Source organism: Garra rufa, chromosome 12 (genome assembly GCF_049309525.1).
Source record: "Garra rufa chromosome 12, GarRuf1.0, whole genome shotgun sequence".
Lineage (NCBI taxonomy): Eukaryota > Metazoa > Chordata > Actinopteri > Cypriniformes > Cyprinidae > Garra > Garra rufa.
In genome coordinates, this window is record NC_133372.1 from 15221968 (window position 1) to 15242432 (window position 20465).

The following is a 20465-nucleotide window of genomic DNA, read 5'->3' on the forward strand; positions in this document are numbered from 1 at the left end:
ATAACGTACACAGCTACAAAATACAACATTTTACTTTATTTATATGTCATGAATCAACATTAGTATGTATAAGAAAAGACTTTGGGTTCAATTCAGGACTTTGCTATTTGAGAGGCAGAAAGAGAGCAAAATAAGGCATTCTGTTGATTCTGTCCTCTAAATAAAATTAAAAACTCAACAGATGAAAATAAAACAGGTGGACTGAATCACACAAAGCAAAAGGACAACTGGGTGATGTACCAACCAATCTACGCATAAAGAACAACAAGAAATGAAAAAAAAAAAAATATTATGATAAAATGAGGAGCGAAGTTCTTTCTCTCCTCTTTTGACAAACACCAAACTTAATAGTACCGGAACAAACATGAATCACTGACTAATTGGGAAAAGGTAATTCCACCTTATTTTTTTTTTTTATAATTTGTGTGTCAACTAATTATTATTGATGACAAAAGATAACTAAAAAAGCAGATACAGCATATTCAAGGGGATAGTTCACCCCATTCTCTCATTTACTCACCCTTATGTCTTTCCAAACCTGTATGACTTACTTTCTTCACTGGAAGAATATATTCTGATAAACATCTAAATTTTTTTACATTTTTGTTGTTGTTGTAACAATAGAGGTCAATGGTAACCAAAACTGTCAGGCTTCTAACAATCTTCAGATTTTTAACATCACAAGGGTGAGTAAGAGTAAATGATGACAGAATTTCCAATTTGGGTGAACTTTTCCTTCAAGGGAAAGCCAAACAACTGAGGCAAAGAAACAAGCAATAATATTAGCAGTTAGTTCATTTATCTATTTGTTCATGTACTCAATCATTAATTCAGCAGCACAGGAATAGAAAGAATTGGGTAAGGCAGACGGATCATCTTACAGTAAAGGAAACTCAAAGCATGCCATGTGAAAACCTGTTTTTAAGAAATGCCTATGCAACATTCTTTACAACAGCCAAGGTAGTGCACATGATTGAACGGCAGATAGACAGAGCAAGAGATACTCTACTGGAACTTCAAGAGCAGTAAGAACAGTACGGCTACATGAGACTAGTGCACAAAATATTAGATTCAATACTGGCAAATATCATTGTGCCTACGCAGTTAGTGCAATGCTGGTCCTGCTGGGTTCAACATGGCACTGACACAAAGCAGATTTTTGGGAAAACCCAAGAAAAGAAAGATGGGAATTTGCATACGATTTCAACAAAGATGTTTTTAGCACTGAAGGGATTTTACGGCAAGATTAACATCAATAAATCATAGAAATAAAAGACAAGACAGAATTGAGTTTATCTATACTACACGAATGGTGACAAATCTCAATATATTTGCTGTTATGTGACAAAAAAGAGGGGGAAAAAAAACAAAAAAACTGGCAAGTATATTAGTGCTAGAAGAAAACTGACACTTGTGATCTAAAATCTAACCAAGCCGATTGTCCCATGTCTCATTTTCATATAATTCTGAAATTTACTACGTAATTTGCACTACGTACATTACTTCTAACAGAAGGAAAAGATGGGAAGAATAACATATAGACTCTATCACAAATTACAATATCAAGACATTAAAATAACTGAAATTCAGAGTTACACTATTAAATATGTGAAAGGAGAAAAATATTTAATATGTATCTGCCTTGTTCATACTCCATGCTGTAATAAGCTTATAATCTCAATTTTATATTCCATTGATAACAAAACATTCTTCATAAATACACATTTTTTTCAAGTGGATTTTCATACCAAAACATGCAAGCAAAGGCAAGTTATCAGACCATAGTAGGACGACAGCAGCCAATCAGCTCACACTTCAAAACCATGGAATCCGAACAGGTCACACATAACAGCCAAAAGCAAAGGTGTTTTGACAAAGTACAGTTGGAAAATCGTATGGTCGAAAGCACACTTGTAAATGATTTCATTATGCAAAGTACAAGGTAATTTCCATGTCATGTTACAATGTTTACAGTACACACCAATGATAACAACAATTACACAAATATCTACCTGAATAATAGCATTATAGTAGCTGACTGTGTAATGATGTGGTTAATACAAAATTACACATTCAAAAGGGACAATGATCATAAAAGTGGACAATGAAAGTTACTAAAAACATTTAAACAAGCTAACAATTGTACTTCGGTTTTATGGTAAAGGGATAGTTCCACCAAAAGTGAAAATTCTGTCATCATTTACTCATGCTGGTAACCAAATGGTTGCTAGTAGCCATTGACTTTCATAGTATGAAAAAAAAAAATACTATGGAAGTTAATGGCTACCGACAACTGTTTGGTTACAAACATTCTTCAAAACATCTTTTGTTCTTAACAGAAGAAATAAACTCATACAGGTTCAAAACAACTTGAGGGTGAGTAAATAATAAGAGAATTTCCATTTTTGGGTGAACTATTCCTCTAACAGTTGCAAACTTGCCCTAATATCACAGAAATTTTACCTTTGTAATGTAATGAAGTCACATTTAGTTGGTATAAAAGGTTCTTATACTGTTTAAATAGCATGTATTATTAAGTATAACCAAAAAGTTGAAGCAGCATGAGGAGAAATATGACATGACGATGTTACATTTTACAATCAATTATGTTCAATCTAAACATAATGATGTAAAGGTAATTCTGCAGGTATAGCAGAGATTAACATTTACTATTAAATATTTACTTGTATGCAGACAATGAGGGTTTAAGAACATAATTAGAGCTTGACATTAAAGCCAACATTTCAATGTTTCTCCCTAATTACCAAATCAAAACACGCACAAACACACACACAACATTTTCTCATGTTCCCATTTTATACTATGGCAAAAAGAGGATATTTTAAAAACACTTGGTGAATTAAAGGGATAACGAGGTAATACCTTTATTATTCTGTCATTTCTTATGGGTAAAAGTATATCTGTTTACCATGAAATAAAACCATTTTATATGCAACAGCATATATTAAAAAACAAAAAAACCCAAAACACTATCTTGAAACATGAAAGCTTTCATAACATCCCATGTATCCACAGCTCTGTCTGCTAGTGGATTTGAGAAACTCTTGGCACGCTTTTTTACCATAGAACAAACAGAAAATGCAAACCAGTTGTTGAAATGGTGTGCCAAGTTGTCATGTCATACCTGAAATATGTGCAAATATTAGACTGAGAGATGTTTAGTATTTTATTTAAAACATTTAATGACACTTACAATGAGAAAACACTGGAGACTCCAAAAAGTGAGTACTGAAACTGACACCAGAAGTAATTCTGTAAATAGATAAATTGGTATAGTGCTAAGGGGAAGACAGAAACCCCATCGGCTTTGGCGATTACCTTTAGAAATCCTGAATGGGAAGACTGTCTTAGGAAGCACACAACTCTGTATCTCTTATAGGGCTTTGGGCAGATGTCACGAAATCATGCTGTGCCAGCCACCAGTGGCTTGAGATAAGATGGACCTCCTAGACTTTTAAAAACTGGTCTGCACTAAGTCAGACGATCAGTTTGTAATGTAAACAGCACTTCCTAACCAGAGTTTAAGTGTTACTCAAGTTTAAAAAAATCTCTCAATCTATTTTCAATCAGTAAGGTAAACTCTTCGACTGGCCTACATTGAAATGATGTGAAAAACAATTGCCAGATTTTTAAACAAAAAAGACAGAACATAATTTGAGATAATTGCGGTTTTGGTTTAACATTTGTTAGATAAAAGGGTAAAGGCAAGGGTAGAGTTTTGGGGTAGTAGGTAGAATCACATTCATTCCCTTCTTTTCCCGTTTTATTCAGTGGTGGTGATGGTGGGATGGACGAATTGAGGGTTGATGAAGGAAAATCCATCAAATTCAGCCTGGTCGATGTTGGCAATAACCAGCTCATCAGGAGGGGTCAGCTGTGGCTGTGTGCGTGTGAAGAACTTGTCAAAGTTCTCTGCCCCCTTTCCACACTATAAAACAAAATAATAGGTAGCGAGAGAGAGAGAGAGAGAGAGAGAGAGAGAGAGAGAGAGAGAGAGACAGAGAGAGAGCGAGAGAGAGAGAGAGAGAGAGAGAGAGAGAGAGAGAGAGAGAGATTACATATAAAATTACTTTTGACACAATTTATTGTAATACTACAACCATGTAGTGTTAACCACTACATCCCATAATGCGCCAGTGCAAACCTTCTTTTGGCCTTAAAATAGTACTGTCAGGAAGAACTTCCTATTCAGACGCAAAATTTATGGAAGGAGAGTATTAAAATGACTCACACAACGCGATTTACATTACTAACCTTTGTGCTCGTCAAATTACTGATATTTGCACCATTATTTAACGCCCACCCCCCCAAAAAAACATGTCTTAAAATAGGTGGTAATTTGCATTCTTACTGTCAGGATTGTGGTCTGTTTTGTAATGTTTTCCTAGTGTTTTTTCCCCCCTGTGGTTCCTTTGATTTGGTTTATTCCTGTGTCTCCCCCTATTCTGTTTGTATTGGTTTACCTTTGCCCATATTTGGACTTCCCCCTCGTTATCCTGGATTTATATCACCTATTTTGTTAATTTGCCACTCTCCTTTACTAGTGTTTAAATAGTCCTTTGTTCCACATTCCCCTTGTCCATTCTTAACGTTTCATCATGTTTGTTTTACTCCCTGGATTTTGTTTTGTTCTAAAGTTTCTTAGTGTTGTTGGATTCCTGGCTTTTTGTTTGTTTTCAATAAATTAGTGTTTTGTTTGTATCCCTGGATTCCCTGTGTTTTCCTCTGGCTCCTCATTCCCCGCACGGCATGACACTTAGTAGATTGCAATGGTTATTATGGAAATGATCTGGCTGCATCTGTGTTCTTTAATGTGCGCACTGTCAGTAAATCACACGCAGAATTTTCCCCTCCCATCAGTGCTTTTATGGATTTGCGCTCTAACGCTAATTTGCCCTGTTTAGTAAATCTGGCCCAAAGACACAATTAGCTGTCAAAGGTTTGCAAAATATACATTGTAATGCAGACAACAAACATGGTTTAAATTTAGACAGTTTTATATTTGGTTGGAACTGTAAATAAAAGGGATTTTAAATGTGTAATTCGTTTAACATTCTTTGTTGGAAATATGAGATTTTGATGACTATTTGTACTTTTGTTCCCAATTCCCTCATGTCCAACGCAGAAATTAACACTCCTCAGATTTCAAATTATATGCCCTAGTTCCTCTTCATCTGGATGATAACACAATTTTCTCTACTGGTTTGGAGAACACAGATGTGGAAGCCAAACACACTGGCAAACAACAGCAGCCTCTGACATGAGTATTTTGCATTAATGTGTAAAACATAAATTTTAATATGAAGCTTAAATTATTTATTTGTTTGAATCATCTGAGTGATAAAACAACATTATAATCACAATAGGCTACTTGCTATTCTCATTTTCTATTTTACATGACAAGCTCATGAGTACTTCTACATCTCATAGGCATCCTGACCAAATAACTGACCTACTGTAAGTAGAAGGAACATTAATACCTAACACGCAATCCATTATTTTGTAGACTTCTTCAACCTCCATACATGTGTATGAAAAAGTACCAGAAGCACATTTATAATAACCCTATTATTATGACGAATAAATGATTCAAAGCTCCTTATCAATGATATATACAGTACATGTGTGGGTTATACGGTGTGCAGGTTTTAGACCCTTACATGAATACAAGAACAAGAGCCAATAATATTTACTGTTATGACTTCAGTCAATGTTTAAAAGAAGGCTGTCAATTTAACAAAATAATGAATTAGAAAGAATTATTTAAAAATGTGTAAACAAAAATAATACATTTAATCATGCCTCTGAACATAAAGAAAATTCCCTTTCATCAAAGCAGTTCAAGAATACCAAAATAACCAACATATAAAAAGAGAGTAGAGTGAGCTAAGTGATAATTTGCAATTAATTTGATAGATTAATTGGCATATAATGTAATTAAGTAATATCTTTAATTGACTGACATCTCAAATTTAATGTATAAACAGTCACGTGAAAAAAAGAAAGGTTATGGAGTTTCCTTTTGTAAAGCTGCCAGATTCTATAAGACATGCAGCTCAAGATGTGCCTTAAAATAGTAGACATCCCTCCCCCCTTCTCATTGTACGATATTTGAAAGGCGAGATGAATGGTGACTCAAGCACTGAAAGAGATGGTCAAATGTAAATGGCTGTGTCATGCTCTCTCATGAGGCAGATTTTCCCATCAGATATGAATGATGAGAAACTGCGGGGGAATCTGGTTGTGTTCTAACAAGCATGCAGATCAATTAAAGTTGCAACCGTCATAATCACAAACACAGAGACCATAAAAAGCCATTTTTTAGACACAGAGGTCCATGTAGGGCACTTCCTACGTCAGCAGTGGAGCTAATGATTGGCTAAATGTTTAAAATGGTAGCTGTGCTGAATTAAGCCTGTTTAACCCCCACCATTAGTGTGAAATGGACACGGGGTCTGTATCTGGCCTACTTTTGACCATGAAAGGAAGCTGCAGTTCAGCTTCAGGATGTCCTCAGGGGACATCAGACAATTGTTAAAAACAAACGAACAAACAAAATATTAAAAGTGACAGGAGATGTTCAGAACACACTCACACATAACATAGAAGACTAAAAAATAGGACATCATACGAAACACACAATTACTCGAGACAAACTAGCTTCTCTCTTCTTTTCTGTTTTGTCCCCAGTGATGTGACAGAATGCCCTATTCAATGATATATGTGTGGGAGAGCACCTGTGCTTGTGAAGGGGAAACAACTACAGTATGACCCACTTTAGAAGTCATATATATGTATGCAGACTGCTTTTGCAGCTCATCTCTCTCTTTTGCTCTCTCTCACACTCAGACGCACGCACACATACATGCAAACCTTACCAAGGACAATCTAAGCTATTTAATATGACAAATGGCTCTATCTCTTAGCATCTTGGCAAAATGTTCTCACGTTCTCCACAGGCGCTGTCTCAAAAAAACAACAGCAATTCATAACACATTTCACCAAAAAAACTGTAAAACATAGAATTAATATTATTATTACTATTATTATTATAAATATTAGAAGGCACAAAAATTATACATAGCAAGAAGCAGGCAGATGATTACACAGTGTCAGAGAGGTATTAATTTGTGCTGGCATGGAATAAATATTCATCTATTTATTTATTTTTTGTGATTTTTACAGAAAAAAAATGTTGCTGTAAAAACCTGTAAATTGGTCAATTTATATACTTACGAAAATACTTTATCATATACATTGCTATTGCTGTCATGATTGTTATGTTATTGTTATTTTTATCATTCTGGAAGCAAAGACTATGAGTTACTGTTTTATTGACAGGGCAAGTATTGTACTGCTTGTATTATTTTGGTGGTTATCAGTACATTCGTAGGTAAAATGGTTTTGGTAGTTCAAGGAAACTGTTATATTAACAGCATATTACTTTATAAAATATACAGACATCCCATAACCTGAAACACTGTCACCATGGTTTAAAGTGAATTTTCAGTTGTTAAAACCCAGGAAAGCTCTTATTTTTTCATCAGTATATGATATACACACAAGTTGAATATGAATGGACATGCATAGATTTTCTTACCACTTTAGGTTTAAATGGAGGCTGTATTTCTCTGTTTTCCAGGCGTTCCCAGTCAATCCGACGGAAGAAAGCATGTTCCCGAATATCTCTCTCCCCCTCTGGGCTGCAGCCCAGACGCTTTGAAGGGTGTTTTGTCATCAGCTGAGACACAAGACAAAATATAATCTTTACTGTCTAAACAGGAAGAGGCTTAATGTAACAATCATAAAACATTTTCACATAACATACATTTCTTAACCTAAAAAAAAACATTTAATATGCATATGCTAATCTTCATCATTTTAAATATAGATAGACAAATTGCATGGACATAAACATTTTATCAACAGTTATTCTAGGTTCAATTGCATATAAATGTCTAGACATTTGACAATTTTATTTAAACTTAGATTAATTGTAGAAAAAAAAAAAGAAAAGAAACAACGACCAGTTACACTTTCATAATAGTGTGAAGTCATAAAAAAAGATAACCCTAACCTAACCATCTTCAAGACATACTCAAATTATTATGTTCATTCTCCATGGTCATGGTAGATCTGTACAGCAGATAAAGGCCAGAAGGAACAACAGTTACACATTCATCAAATATTCTCTGCAGTCATAATAGGGAAAACGAGGGGATTTCTCTTTTCTTTTCTCTAGGTGTGATATTATAGTCTTGATGTGATATTACAGTTTTGAAAAAAAAAAAGTCAATGAGATGTGTGATATTATAGTCTTGAAGAATTAAAAAAAAAAATTATTTTCACAAATTGTTGTCACAGTCTATTATTTTCCATCACATCAAATGTAACTAAGTGATATCTGTTTGTAAGTCTACTTGAGACATCTACTTGAATGGCTTACAATTCAAATGTAAACTCAAATAGTAAGCCTTGTTTTATATAATCTTTATATAATACATTTTATTTCTTCCAGTATGCTATATAAATATAAATTGGACAAAGCTGTGCTCTATCCAAACTGAATATTTGATCACACTTCAGTTTGGGGACTAATTCTTACTTTTAACTAACTATTAAGTACAACCTTTGCATCAATAAACTACCAATTTGCTGCTTTTTAATAGTTAAGGTAGTTGTTAAGTTTAAATGGTCACACTATTTTAAGATCCAATTCTCACTATTAACTAACTATTAACTGTAACTTTGCCTCAATAAACTCCTAATTACTGCTTATTAATAGTTGGTAAGTTAGCCGTAAATCTAAAATATGGTCATCAAGAATATGTGCTTTATATGTACTAATAAACAGCCAATATGCTCGGAATATACAGGCTAATAAGCAACTAGTTAATAGTAAGAATAGATCTCTAAACCAAAGTGTTGCCATTTAAGTTTAGGCATTGTGTAGGATTATGGAATCTTAAATATGGCCTTGCAGAATAAAGCATTAATATGTGGTTTATAAGTACTAATAAACAGCCAATATGCTAATAATATGCATGCTAATAAGCAAATTGTTTATCGTGAGAATTGGTCCTTAAACTAAAGTGTTACTGAATTTTTTACAGATGCAAAGAGCTTTACAAACTTCACAGCCTGCTAACTAAAAAAAGTTAATAATTTTAATTATTAAATGATGACTTAAATTTGTCAGGAAAATTGATTTCAGGTAAGTTTCTAACTCATTATCCCTCTATAGTCCTGGGCTTTTCTGGGTCAGCTTCTGACAGCCACTATGTATCCATTAGTAGGCAGCACAGTTTATAAGACACACAGAAATTTCAAAACACACAGAAATGAAAACAGATGAACTTACACCTCTACCACTGACAGAAAGATAGATGGTAATAGAGAACATTATACAGGTGAGACAGCATATGATTGTGCAAATCATCAGCTGTGATGTGTCCTGCTTGTACCATTATCTCTTTCTCTACCAGGGTGTTCTTACAATAAAAGTAGCTAAAGGTATTATGGTATTACCGTGGTATTCTTGAAAGTATCTTGAAGTATACTGAAAAATTCGATATGTGAAAAAATAGTTTACTTCTCACAATGATAACAATACCTTAAAATGGTTAATTTATGTACCCCTGTCATTTTACCCTGACTTTTGATTCAGAACAAGATACTGTAATTTTGTTTTTTTGAACAAGAACAGTGAAACATTACAGGTCAGTGCAAAAAAAGTGAACAATATATAGATTCAGACCTGCACTTAAACTGAGAAGTTATGGTAATTTAAGAGTGGTTTGGCTGAGAAAATGTAATATGAGTGTTCAGATATGTCATGTAACTGCTTTATTTTTACTGCGTAAAAACGATATTATTTTAATCATTACACTATTTACAGTACATGTAATAAATAGAAGATTACGCAATGGTGTATTCAGCACTAAATGCCAGACAATGCTCCATTAATAACTTTTTTCATATTGTATTCTTTCCAAACAGTATGCAGAATGTGCTACATTATGAAATGCATCTGTTATTTTCAATACATAAATTACAGTCCATGAAGTTAGAACTATGCACTGCCACAGTATTTTGTTAGGAATGATGTTCTGGAAACAGCAATTGCTGAAATACCCAAATAAAGACAAATTATAAAATCTAGTCATATCTTTGTTGATGTTAGTTAATGAAAATGATGAGTTCTGAAGTTTCGAAGACTAACAAAGGTCTTACAGGTTTGGAACGACATGAGGGTGAGTAATGAATGACAGAATTTTCATTTTTGGGTGAACTCTCTCTTTAAAGTTTCAGTCCCTTTAATGTCAGGCTGAAGTTGAATCTAATAACAACATCACAGTAAATGAAACCTGAACACTGATAAGACTTTTATTAAAAATGAAACCAGGAGTTCATCTGTTTTTATCTAAATTGGATCAGCTCCTGCAGTGAATTTCTGAGGGCAGTGAATTTCTGAGCAGATGCATGTAATATGAGGGATTAAATGAAGTGATAACAATACAAAATACTTTTTTTCTGTTCTGTACATTTCAGTAACTTTCATTGAAAGTAATTTTAGATATATTGATATCAAATGTCAGTGTATTGCTGTCAGAATGATCTTGGATTCATGGGAACCTAATGACCTGTTTTTTAAATGACACAACTCTCTTTTTCTGAGATATAGCCTCCTCATTTGTCAGGTATGAAATGAGCTCCTAAACTTGTGCTATCTGGTCTCAGCCACATATAGTATATCCCTTGTTCTGGAGAATGCAAAGTCCGTAACTATTAAGTCAATAAATGTACAACTATTTTCAGAGGCTAAGATGAAAGATAGAGACATCGAAATAGAAGAATAATGTATTGTTGAATTTTGCTTCCTTGCTATTAACCAAGTAGAGAGCAAAGTCCTCCTTTTCCCCCCTAGATCTTCTCTCTCTAATGAGAAGTCAAACTGGTTCAGTTGGGCTTTAGAACCTGGAGCATTCTGCCTTTATGTGTCAGAACTTACCCCTTTACAGATGGAAACTGCTTCTTTGGACATGGATTTAGGGTAGGAGACGTTGTGTTCCATAATGGACTGGAAAAGTTCATCTTCATCCTCACCATCAAATGGAGGCTGAGAAGAGAGATAGAGAAAAAAGAAAATCAAAATTAATATTACGCTCTTAAAAATAAAGATGCTTTCAAAGTTTCACATCGATGCCATAGAAGAACCATTTTGGTTTCACAAAGAACCATTCAGTCAAAGGTTCTATAAAGAACCATCTCTTTCTTACCTTTTTATAGTCTGAAGAACCTTCTTTTACCACAAAGAACCTTTTGTGAAACAGAAAGGTTCTTAAAATGTTAAAGGTTTTTTATGGAACCATTTAGACAAAAAAAGGTTCTTCTATGGCATCGTGAAGCACCTTTATTTTTAAGAGTGCAAGCATTTATCCTGATATATAAATATAGAAACTCTTAGGACTCTTCACATGTGGCATATTATGGAATTTACATTAAGCTTACTCTTACAAAAAGTACAAAAGTGCTAACATAAAATTCACCATGGGGAGAAAAGTAAAGATCAAAATGACAGTGGTAATACCATGGTATTATTTGAAGGACCTTATAGTATCATAATACCATGAAAGAGTATCTTAGTATATACCAAAGCACCATGATATTACCATCACTGACAACTGGTACCACCAGTGTGCTTTAAAAAAATATACATATACATCTCTGGGTATAGCAGCTGGTGTCAATATTATATAGATAATTTCTGTTAAATTATGTTTAAAACTATACAAGCACAGCACATTTGACCACTACTAACTATATTACAACAAAGCTACACAGTTTTTGCAGAAGGTAACAGCTGGCAATGTAAGACTTGATGGTTATACATGTGTACTCACCTGTCCCGCCAGCATCTCGTACAACAGGACTCCATAAGCCCACCAGTCCACAGAACGGCCATACGGCTGATATGCTATTATCTGAAAAGAGACAGCATAAAAAAACCAACAGATTACTATTAAAGATCAGCATAATAGCAACACAGATATCACTACTGTCTCAGATTACCATTTTTCCCATCATCCCCTTCCCATCTGGAAGTGAAAGACTGTCTAGGAGTACAGTAATTATTTACCATGAAAGTGACCCAGATTTAAAACATAACCTAACATGTTCTTTTATTTGATAAATCAAGAAAGATTGCAACTGAAATTGGGTGGGTGGGGTGTGAGAAAGTATCAGAGTGTGCCTTTAAAATATCAATAATGAAATATCAAAAAAGAAATAATTTTCTTTTTTGTACCATATATTCCAGAATTCCACACAGCTTATACAGTTTGCAGTCAGCTTTCTTGGCTGATGCAGTTCACAGCAGATTCAGTGCGTGTGTGTTTTTATGTGACATAACACTAACACTATGTGACAGTTTTAGATCATGGCTGTAGCCGCTCAAGGTTTTGTTTGTGGCTCTAGATGTTGAATCTCATATTTCAAAATACTGAGGACCACACACACACACACACACACACACACACACACACACACACACACACACACACACACACACACACACACACACACACACACACACACACACACACACACACACACACACACACACACACACACACACACTAAATAAATCGTATTCCTCAACTACACGTCTCATATACACACAGGCTAATTAAAGTGTGCAAAGCTAATATCAAGTTCAGACTAAACAATTACCGAGGAGAAAACAAATAAACATCCACTAATATTATCTCTCAACTTAATTATTAACCAAACTGATGAAGCAAGTGACAGAATAATGGATGGAAAGACATTTTCACACTGGTAATTTCTATAACACTTCATAAATTGACATGTTCATCTAATCCCAGTGAGTGATAAAAGCGAACAGATTTACTTGATAGTAAAAAGGATTTAAACACCAAGCAATTCTTCTTGAATTTAAAGAGATTGTTTTATACTAACAATATTTTGGCAATGCAAGAAATTAAAATTAAACAAATTAAAATATTTTTTTTTTTGGAACTTAGTAGGAGGTCCTCACTAAGATAGGAAAACAAATGTGTCATAAATTTACGGTTAGCCATGTGTTTTACTGCTGCTCTACCTTTGACATACTTTACTCAAGTTAACATGCAGGAACATGTTCCCAGATAACACGCATTACCACTGCATAATATGTAGGTCAGCAAAAGAGATGGAAAGCGAGAGAGTAATGCTCTCGAAAAAGGGTGGAGGACAAATGGCCACTATACTTTATTTTTATTTTTTTTTGTTTTTTACATTTCACAGCTATAACATACAGACACATATTATGGTGTTTTAATGCCACACAAAAAAGTAAATCGCACTGGTAATAAAAAAAAAAGAACAAAGCTTCAACTTTATATTAATGACTAATACTTTGACTTAATTCTCATTATTTGACTTTAATCTCTTATTGTTATGATTTGAATATTATGATGATGACAAGGACATTACTATACAAACTTTGACAACCATTCCTGACTGATTTCATTTCTACTTCAAAACTTCAACAGCAATCTAGGTCTGGTTATGTGGGAGGGTTTGTTTGGTAAAGCAGAAGGTGTGCTTTTTTGTGTGTGAAGAAGTCTGAAAGACTATTGTGGCTGTCTTTAAAGAAATGCTTTTAAAGACTTGCTGTAGGAGACAACTCTGCCACCCACTGTCATGTCATGCCACTACGGTTTGAGTATTTGGGGAAGAAAAAACAGAGAGGGACAGAGAGAGAAAGATACTGTGAGTGTGCGTCTGAGGATGTCAGAGCAGATAAAGGTCATCAATATGAAGTAATGAAGTGCCACAGATAACCTGCATTGTAAGAGCTTATGTGTCACTTGTGGAGACATCCTCATGCTAAGGTCTGCTTTGGGAAGTAAAGGTAAGAGAAAAAGAGCTTCAGTTCAGAGAAAAGGGGACAGCTACACACTAGGATCTGCTCTGAATAAAAAAAGATCCGTATGAGGAAAAAAAGAACTTGAGGAAAAGACAGAACTTTAAATGCAGTGGGGGTCTCCATTACTGCAAAATGTTAAAATTTTTTTTTTATTGGAGTGCATCATTAATTGAAATAGATCATTTATTGTAGTGCTGGCAATATGCTCAAATTGTCCTATGAAATTGCAGCTACACAATATTATCGTGCCAGTTTATTTAAAGGTGCGATGTGTAATATTTAAGATGATCTCTAGACAGAAATGCAATATAGTATACATAACTATGTTTTCAGGGGTGTATGAAGACCTTACTTAATGAACCATTATGTTTTTATTACCTTAGAATTATCAGTTTATATCTACATACACCGCGGATCCCCTCACATGGAAGTCGTCGTATTGTTTCTACAGTAGCCCTAAACGGACAAACTGCTCTACAGATCGCGTTTCATCACTGTTGTTCTAGCGGAAAAACACTGACACAATGATGAACAAGTAACTGTAATATTCACAATAACATTGTTTTATTTAATTATTAAGTAAATATAATTCTTTCATTTACGTTTTAAAAGAAACCTCATTACTCTTTGCTGTCTAAAACGACTACATCTTAATCCCGTGTGGGCCACCGTAGCTTCTGTAAAGGGAGGGGTGAGCGGTGGACGGAAGCCGTTGGTTGCAATTCACAACCTCACCGCTAGATGCCGCAAAAATCTACACACTGCACCTTTAATTATTTACTTCATTTCATTGGCAAAAATTGAACCAGCACCAGCATAGTATTGGCAGTGAGTATTATGCACTTAAAAAAACACTCTCATTATAATCTGTGAAGCTATCTACACTGTATGCTGAATAAATTACCCCTTATTTACTCCACTCTAGTCAATATTTGTGTTTACACCAGCCACGCCGCAGCACGTTTTAGAAGCGTCCTAGAAGTGTCCCAGAAGCAGCTCTCTGTGCTGCTTTGCTAAAGATATGCGCCTAGTAGGGGTGTGCAAAGCAGCCCATATTTGTATCTGTATTTGTATTTGTTGAGGGGGGAAAAGTATTCATATTTGTATTTGTATTCGAGTAAAATTCAAAATAGGCGTAAAAATAAAGAGTGACGGGAAGCTATGCTAAGGTTAACTAGCCAACATCTTGCTGTCTGCAAAAGACAGAGTAACTTAAACGTACCATATAAGGGGCCGTTCACATCGCATCTAAAAACGCGTGGAAAACGCTAGGCGCGCCGCTTTCTCCTTCTTTCCAAAGCGCTCTCCGTGAAGACGCGAAAGTTTCAGCAAAGGATAAATGGATTTGCAAAACTAAAGATCGCTTGCAGTAGCTTTGCTACTGAAAACTGTTATCCCTGTAACAGCTATGATCAGCTGTTTCTCCATCTTTGCTAAGCTTTTAATGTTTTTCGTGAAAGGAAGAAGCTGATTCTTTGGTTCTTGTCACATGACCCGCTGTGCGCTCGCGGAATTCTGAAAAGTTGAGATGTTTTTATCTCGATGCGAAAAAAAGAGCGCGTGGAAAAAACGAGCGCGTCGCGACCGCGTCGCTTCCATTATGAGCGCGCATACCGCGCGTCCACATTTGAAATCACGAACTTGAGCACGCAAAAGACGCTACATGTGAACGGCCCCTAATGGAATAATCTCCCGATCAAACGCTTCCCGAAAGTTATAAACTGCCTCCGGAACCCAGTTAAGGTACAAAAATCTATTAATAAAATAGTGATGCAGTGAAGTCTTTTTTCGCTCAGCCGAGCCTTCTCTGTTGCTGTGTGGAGCAGCATGTGTCAGTCACCTGTTTTACCCCCCACCCCCCCGACTCCTGAATGTCACTCACTCACTCACTCATGCGGGCATGCACTGCGGTCTCATGAGGAAACGCAGCTTTTTGATATAAAGTTTTTCTTGTTCCCGAATACAAATATATTTTTTAAGTATTCGTTCGAAATAAGTATTTGTAAAAAACACGCTATTTGTGCCTTTCCGAATACCGTATTCGGGTTCGGCTCCACCCCTAGCGCCTAGTCTATTTTTGATAGATAATAATAATAATCATCTTGTTATCGTCAAATGCATCAGCAACAGGCGATATCTCTGACTATCGTCGATACATGATTCTATCATCTATTGCCGCAACCCTAAGTTAATGTGATGCATTTCCACAGTTATTAACGTTATAAATGTAGCAAAAGTAGTTTGTATATTTTCATTTTCAAAAAATGTGATGTATAGAAAACTAGTTCCCTTTCAGTTGGTCACATTCAATGTCATGTCAGAATGAACAGACGAATTGAGATCCAAATTTGTTGGTTTGTTACGATGTGACGTCTCTGTTCCCTCCTTCAGGGAACGAGGGTTACATACGTAACTGAGACTTTCTAATACAGCTGTTGAGGGACTGATGCCAGATTTGATGTCTTTCTCTATGAGCAATGTAATCATTCTTTCTACATTTTTTTTGCCTCTTTTGTAAGGTTATAGAATCGCCTTAAATAAATATGGATTTAAATATGGATTTATTATTTTGCTATTGGAGCAAATGGGAACACAAAAATTATATCTGTTGTAGGGTCCATAGAATAATATTAAATGAACAAATAGACAGGAAGATGGTCAGAAGGGTAATGTATAGAAAACTAGTTCCCTTTCAATTGGGGACTGAGGGCAAATTTGACATCTTTCTCTCTTCTGAGCAATGTAATCATTCACTCTGTATTTTTTCCCTCTTTTGTAAAGTCATAATAACCATTGTCCATTGTGGATTTATTATTTTGCTATTGAAGCAAATAGGAACACAAAAATTATATTTGTTGCAGGGTCCACAGAATAATATTAAATGGACAAATGGACAGGAGGATGGTCAGAATTTGTTTCAAAATTAGAATTCTTAAAATCAGTGGCATGTGTTAGTTCCTTCAAATAAGGAGGCAAAATATTTACTTAGTATTTTGTTAATACAGTTTCAATCAAAAATCAACCAACTGCACCAACCCTTAGTGAGTCATTTCGAATTCATTGAGCTCAAGAAAGGCAAAAGAGATGCTGTCTCCTTTTTAAATATTTTTATCCCGTAGATTATTTTCCCATTCAAAACATTATTGAGGATATACAGCATTTACATTTAGTATTAGCTGTCAGTCTGGGATGATTGGTACTGCCCACAGAAATCATGCTCTCTCACACTTACCTCTGGAGCGATGTAGTCTGGCGTTCCACAAAAAGTACGGGTGGTCACACCCTCTACAATGTTCTCCTTGCACATACCAAAGTCTGCAATCTTAATATGGCCCTCTGCATCCAGCATGACATTATCTAATTTCAGATCCCTGAAAGTGACAAAAAACAACATTGCCATACATTACTATACACTGGTTGAATCCAATACTAAAAATTGGAAAATGGGGTTGCAGAAAAAAATGATGTTTATGAATGGATAAATAAAAGGATGTTTGTCTTCCTGTTTCAATATTTTTATATAAAAATATATTGAAACAAAACTCATCTTTTTCTCGCACACCAGCACAACAAAATATAGTTTATTTTAGTTCATATAAAAGCAAGTGCAGTGTTTTTTTTTCTCAAACAAGTGCTCTGTCGCTGTCATTCTGCTGACGTCAGTTCATCTGTTTGCTCTATTTCCCTAGGCCAATTTAGTCGCTCAAAGAAAAACAAGCCAAATCATTAGGTTTAGCTCCTAAAGAGAGACTGAATTAAGTGAATTCCTGGTTGTAGGTTGGGCTACAATAGTTATATGTTATTTGAAATGACTCATGGCACTTTAGCACATTTCACAAATATGTTATTTTGAAAATATGATTTTTTTAATGCATTAGATACACAAATGACCTTTACAAATGTATCCAAGAAACTAAAATAACACATGACATTATGGCAGTAAAATATATGTTCAAATATTATCCAACCACATTATAGCATTTCACTCAAAATCTGACCATCAAGAAACTACACAGTTTTGGATCCTTTAGTGGAAAGACAAGTAATTGTAAAAAGTACAAATAAAATACAAATATACAAAAAACTAGCTATCCTTGACTGGGTGATTAATTTAAGCAAAATCTGCAACCATTTTACTTGCAACTCTATTACTCTTTTATTTTTTTATTTTTTTTTGCCATCAGATTTTAGAATTATGCATTCTGTCTGTTATATTTTTACTAGATTTATTTAATTTTTTACTGCTTAAACCACACAGGTCACACAAAATCAGAGTTTAAATAGGCCTAAATGTACTGAACATAAAATAGTTCACATTAAATTTCAGGCCCTTCTTTGTACCCTAGTGCCATAAATGCCAATTATTGACTTCTAAATGATTAGTAATTAGTAAGTAGTAAATCTCTTATTTACAGCCAATTCGCATATACTTTTAAACTACTGACAGAAAATCTGAATGTGTAGTGTATGTGTTCACCTGTATATGACTCCTTTCTTGTGCAAGAAAAAAAGTCCAACAGCAATCTCTGCAGCGTAGAACCTGCAACAATCAGATTATTTTACATAAATTCACCTACAAGCACACATAAAGTGATACATGCTTTAAAGCTCAAATCCAGTAATGCATACTGTATACAGCATATAAACCCAATGAGAGAGTGGCTTACACTGCTTGTGGCTCCTTAAATTTGCCCACTTGCTGGATATGGTACATCAGATCACCACCATTAACATACTCCATCACAAAATACAGACGATCCTATTAAAAAAACACATCAAAATCAACTACATATATAAAACTATTTAGACAAACTTTAATCCAAGGAAAGAAAGAAAGGAAAGGAGGTGATGGAGGCCAAGTATGGTGACCCATACTCGGAATTTGTGCTATGCATTTAACCCATCCAAGTGCACACACACAGTAGTGAACACACACACGCACGCACGTACGCACGCACGCACGCACGCCCGGAGCAGTGGGCAGCCATATTGCTGCGGCACCCAGGGAGCAGTTGGGGGTTCGGTGCCTTGCTCAAGGGACTCATCTCAGTCATGGTATTGAGGATGGAAAGAGTGCTGTACATTCACTCCCCCCACCTACAATCAATGCTGGACCTGAGACTCAAACCTGCAAACTTTGGGTTACAAGTCTGACTCTCTAACCATTAGTCCATGAGTCATAAGTCACCATCATACACTACATGATTTTCTGTGAAATCTGTCAACTCCAAATGACCAAAATCAGCAGACTGGATGATTTTGGCAACTAGAATCAACTTCTCTAGACTGCAAATCAGAAAATCTAAAAATTGTGTGCTGTAATCCAGCCTTTGTATTCTATAGCTTTAACACAATGTCTACATTTTTTATCTTACTTGACTAACTTATTAATTGAGGAAGAATTACTGTTAACTCAGAAACTTTAATTTGATGTACAATATTACCATTTAGTGAATTATGATAATCTGTAACATTCCATGATAATCTAAAAAATTCTAGAAAAGTTTGGACATTTCATGAAATGCCATACAATCAAGAGTATGTTATTTGTTTATTCTCATTAACCTTCATTTCATTGACTCAAGTACAAAGAAAAAAAATTACAGTGTTTTCAGTGGCCAACTTTTAATTTTATTTTGTAAATTAAACAAAATTTAGATTTTCATGGCTGCAACACACTTCAAAAAAGTTAGGACAAAGGCACGTTTAACACTGTGCCACATCAACTTTCCTTTTAATTACAATATTTAATAGTTTGGTAATTAGGGATACTAATACTTCAAATTTGGAATGAAAAAATGTTGCCCAATCTGGTTTGGTAAAAAACTTCAAACGCTCAGCAGTCTGTGATCATTGTTGTTGTCCAAATCTCCTTTTCATGACTGGTCATACATTTTTTGATAAAAGATGGATCTAAACTGCGGGCAGACTAGTTTAGCACATTCAGTCTGAAGGCGCGGTCACACTGAACTTTTCATTCCATTGACTTCCATTCATACACATACAAATGTGTTAGACCGGAAATGCAGATTGTCAGTATATGTGTCTGTATGATCCCAAAACATGATCCATTTTAATGGTACCTGAAGCGGTGGGAAGGTTACGACCTTTGCATGACATTTTTCTGTCACGTGGCTGCTTGTCAACATTTGCAAAGCCATAGGGCCATTTCCATAGACCCCTAATGCTTTCCATAGACCCCTAATTCCATCAAGACATAACTTGTACTGACCGACAGATAGGGAATGTCTCAATTACGTACTCAACCCTCTTTTCCTGTTGGAGGGAATGGAAACTTTATGCCCCCATGCGACAACCTTGAACCATCGCTGGAACATATTCTCGGCTCCTCAGTGTGAAATCTGATGAGTGGACGCACCTGCGCCTCTTTATACCCGTAAACATGGGGAGTGGCTCAGGAATGCAAAATCCAGTAGCCAAATTTCAATGGTATTTTCTCTTAATCAGAGGTGATCTGGCTCCCAATTGAATCCCCTAATGTCGTCTCGAC

At 35.2% G+C, this 20465-nt stretch overlaps 1 protein-coding gene across 1 annotated transcript; it reads right to left on the reverse strand.

Annotated features, from left to right (window-relative positions):
* Window positions 1–1605: 1605 nt before the first annotated feature.
* On the reverse strand, window positions 1606–18708 carry LOC141346619 (protein kinase C alpha type-like). The gene is made up of 7 exons (XM_073851549.1): window positions 18622–18708; window positions 18432–18494; window positions 17187–17325; window positions 11925–12005; window positions 11033–11140; window positions 7622–7762; window positions 1606–3949 (listed from the first exon to the last, which is right to left on the reverse strand). The coding sequence occupies exons 1-7, from the start codon at window positions 18693–18695 to the stop codon at window positions 3785–3787; spliced, it is 771 nt and encodes a 256-aa protein (XP_073707650.1). The 5' UTR covers window positions 18696–18708; the 3' UTR covers window positions 1606–3784.
* Between the last annotated feature and the right edge of the window lie 1757 nt (window positions 18709–20465).